Here is a 3,838-nt window from a genome sequence, read left to right as displayed (position 1 = left end):
AATCATTCGAGCTTGAAATTGTGCTTTCCTCTAGCTAATGACTAAGTTTACTTACAATTATAAGGAGTTTAGGTTGCATGTAGAATCATTCAAGCTTGACAGGATCAATCTTACTTGTGAAATGATTCGAATCTCAAACAAGTGTTATTGAATTGAGATATTTGATTAACAAGTTAATATGAATTTTACTTTCCCTTAGAGTGATTTTTTATCATTAAGGCTAAGTGTCCTTACATTTCTTTTGTTATTCTATTATTCTATGTAGTTTAAATTACATGTTTATAATCATTTAAGCTTGACATGATCGATCTTGTTTGTAGAGTGATTCGAATCTCAAACAAGTATTCTTGCCTCAGGATATTCAATCCATTCGGTATGTTACTTCATTTCTTAAAATCTATCAATCATTCATTCATTTAAATATTCACCCATGTTTGAGATTGGATTCAATTCCTTCACTTGACTTAATTCAATGTATACGTTGTTTCACAACTATTTTTTTTTTATTTATTATTATTAATGTCAAACACTTAATTATTACATTCAAGATTTTTTTTTTTTTTTTTGTAAAAAAAAAACTTATGAAGAGGAAAATACTATGTATTTAGCCCTTTTTGTTTTGTTTTGTATTTTCTTTTTCAATTCCCCTTAAATTGAATAAATATTATTTAGCTAATTTTTGTTAAAAAAAGATTAGAAATGAAATAAGAAAGAATTATGAAGGAGGGTAGTGGTGATTTAATATTAGTGAAAAGAAAAGAAAAGAAAAGGAGGGTTTGAATTGTTTTATAAATATAATATTAAATGATAAAAATGTTTGAATAATTTAAGCAACCACAAATAAAGGGAAAAAGCTGAAGTCCACTGATTTGTGTACGACAAATTTGACATTCCCACTGAATTTCTGATTTGGTCAGCGCCCAATCAACGGACACCTAATTTTAAACCCAATCCCTCATTCTCATTAAATATTAATTATTTTTATTAATTATTCACAAAATCTCCTTCTTCACATATATACAAAATAAATATATAAATTATTTGTCTTTTGTAGCTTAATATTCATATCCCACTCCTTTAGTTGTCACGTTTTTTAATTATTTAAAAAAAATTCCAATTATGCCGAATATATATTCGATTAATAATTAAAATCTTATAAATCTCAAATATCAAATATTCACGTCACTAATCATAAAAATAGTATAATATAATGTTAAGTCAACTTAATTTTTTGATTGGTTTGAGTTTGTTGAGTTCTCGAATCAGATGAATAATTGTATATTTTATAACTCAATTTTCAATTTCTACATTTTATTTTAAGTATGAATTCCAAAATTATGTACCACTTTATTAATTAGGTAAGTGAGATGAAATTTGTTTAAACAAAATTGAAAAATGTATTATTTAGATATTGAAATAATGTTATAAGAAAAAGAAAAAGAATTTAAAATTGTATGTAGGATATGACGGTTATACCCTTATTTTTGTTATGCTTTTGAGACAAGTGGAATAAGCTCCTCTCCTGTCACCGTTCAAATCAACCTGGCGTTAAATTATTGGCCAAAAGCAAACAGCCTCAGATGAGAATCACAAATTTAAAAAACAAAATAAATTTCTTTCTAAATATTAAAAATAAAAAAACTTCAATTTTGATAAATACTCATGAAAATTAGGTCAAATTCATTATAATATTTGAACAAAAAAAATATAAAACGTCATAATAATGGAATTTAACAGTCTAATCAATCCTCCCCAAAAATGTCAACCACACTTCTTAACTCAATTTGAAAGTGAAATCAGAAAATAAATAAATAAAACAAAAATAATTGTGTATATATATATATATATAGGCATATGCCGCGAACCGTTTTGAGTGGTTTTTTGTAAATAAAATCAGCACAGGCAGATAGAAGGAAGAATTGGTTGATTGATTGATCGGAGACAATCATCAAGCTGGGTTTGAAGTTAATTGAATCCATGGCGGAGGAGTTTCAGAGCAGTGGAAATTGGTGGGAAGCTTCTAGAAGCCGCTACGAGGCCGGAATATCCCCTTCCTCCTCCTCCGCCGCCGCCGCTGCCGACCCCAATTTGCACATCACCGGCTTAGCCCTCGATTGGAACCAACCCCTCTTGTACGTTTTTAATTAACTATCTATATACTCAATTATTGATTCCCAATTTTTTAATTTCTTGTTTTGTTGGGACGGTAGGGGAGGCGGCGAGAAGGCGGCGGAGGGCAGTTTCCGGTCTATGCTGCAGCCGGATAATATGAATTTGAATATGCTTCAAGAAACAGAACAACAACAACAGATTGAGTGGATGAGATCGGAGAAGGGAATAAACAGAGGATTTTCATTAGATCATCATCATCAGCAGTTCACCAGCCCTTCCCACTACAGCTCAACCGACAGCGCCGTCACCACTTTCCCAATCGACACCACCACCGCCGCCACCACTCTGTACGGAAACTCCACAACACTATTACAAGGCTTATTAGGCGGCGAGCAACAGCAAGTCTCAGCAGCAGGTATGAACTTCCCTTACAATTCCCATTACGGGATAAACTCCAACGACTTCATGGCAGCGGGTGCGTCATGGTCGCCGTCAACAAAACTGCCTCAGTTCTTAAGAAACTCAACGCCACACAACCAATTACAGTTTTCAAACAACACAGCCTTCTGGAACGCGTCGGACATGAAAGACGTGAGACCCAGTTATGTTCCGACGTCGTATAACACCATACCCGAGAAATCAAAGGTACNAAAATTGAAAAAAAAAAAAAAAAAAAAAAAAAAAAAAAGAAATGGGTTTTGGTTTTGATGGGTTCTAATTAGGGTTTTAGATTAAAGTTTAAATTTTTACGAGTAACAGAATAGATCCGAGATTGGTGATTCAGTAAGCGTGGGGAAGAAAAGTGGAAACGATGGAAATCAACAACAATCCGGCGGTGGGAAACGGGGACGAAATGAAAGCCCTTCGACATTGCCAGCGTTTAAGGTATTTTCATTGATTATTAGAATGGATTGAAGACTTAGAAACAAAAATGGTGTATAATTGTGGAATTGCAGGTGAGGAAAGAGAAGATGGGGGACAGAATCACTGCCCTGCAACAACTGGTATCACCTTTCGGAAAGGTATATATATATATATATATATAGATATATTGTATGAAAAAAGTTGATGAAATATTGAAAGTTTGGTGATTTTGGTGTCAGACTGATACAGCTTCAGTGCTGTCTGAAGCGATTGAATACATAAAGTTCCTCCATGAACAAGTGGGTGTAAGTGCATATCAAATTTGATTTGATTTGATTAGATTAGATTATAAGCCTTTTCAAAACATTAGAAGACGGGTTTTGATTTGAAATTGTAGGTTTTGAGCACTCCATATTTGAAGAGTAGGAGTGATAAATGGAAGGAAGGCGAAGGAGAGGAAGATCTGAGAAGCCGAGGGCTTTGTTTAGTTCCTGTTTCCAGTACATTTCCTGTCACCCACGACACCACCGTCGATTTTTGGACTCCAACCTTCGGAGGAACCTTCAGATAAATTTAATTAACTTTTACTTTACTTAACCCCAATTATAATAACCTCAATTCATGCATTTCTATTCTTATTCTTCTTCTTATTATTATTTTCTGTACTCATTTCAAAATTTTTATAATTATTTCAATCTATACAAATAATAAAATAATTGACGGAATATTTGAGAGCGATGGTGGGGATTGGGCATTTGATTTGACGTCTCACTTTTAATTAATTCATTAATTTATTTATTTGGAATATGTTAGTGGAAGCCATAAGGTGGCCCACAATTTCCTCCATTTTTTTTTTTTTTTT

At 32.7% G+C, this 3,838-nt stretch overlaps 1 protein-coding gene across 3 annotated transcripts; it reads left to right on the top strand.

Moving 5' to 3' along the window:
- Positions 1–1,803: 1,803 nt before the first annotated feature.
- Positions 1,804–3,608, top strand: LOC111438450 (transcription factor bHLH123-like). 3 transcript variants are annotated; one of them, XM_023076359.1, is made up of 6 exons: positions 1,804–2,132; positions 2,208–2,757; positions 2,872–2,997; positions 3,069–3,134; positions 3,216–3,275; positions 3,374–3,608. In XM_023076359.1, the coding sequence occupies exons 1-6, from the start codon at positions 1,978–1,980 to the stop codon at positions 3,545–3,547; spliced, it is 1,131 nt and encodes a 376-aa protein (XP_022932127.1). In that variant the 5' UTR covers positions 1,804–1,977; the 3' UTR covers positions 3,548–3,608. The 3 variants fall into 3 exon arrangements, with proteins under 3 accessions (XP_022932127.1, XP_022932125.1, XP_022932126.1); XM_023076357.1 differs by having other exon boundaries at positions 1,806–2,132; positions 3,216–3,281; XM_023076358.1 differs by having other exon boundaries at positions 1,808–2,132; positions 2,211–2,757; positions 3,216–3,281.
- Positions 3,609–3,838: the final 230 nt, after the last annotated feature.

The sequence above is a fragment of the Cucurbita moschata genome, unplaced genomic scaffold, assembly GCF_002738365.1.
Source record: "Cucurbita moschata cultivar Rifu unplaced genomic scaffold, Cmos_1.0 Cmo_Scf00075, whole genome shotgun sequence".
NCBI classification, from domain to species: Eukaryota; Viridiplantae; Streptophyta; class Magnoliopsida; order Cucurbitales; family Cucurbitaceae; genus Cucurbita; species Cucurbita moschata.
This window is presented reverse-complemented; position numbering and strand designations above follow the sequence as displayed.

Coding starts and splice junctions, on each gene's coding strand:
- LOC111438450 (XM_023076357.1), top strand. CDS start 1,978: ATGGCGGAGGAGTTTCAGAGCAGTGGAAATTGGTGGGAAGCTTCTAGA. Junction 2,998..3,068: donor CGACATTGCCAGCGTTTAAG/GTATTTTCATTG, acceptor GTGGAATTGCAG/GTGAGGAAAGAGAAGATGGG. Junction 3,135..3,215: donor TGGTATCACCTTTCGGAAAG/GTATATATATAT, acceptor TTTTGGTGTCAG/ACTGATACAGCTTCAGTGCT.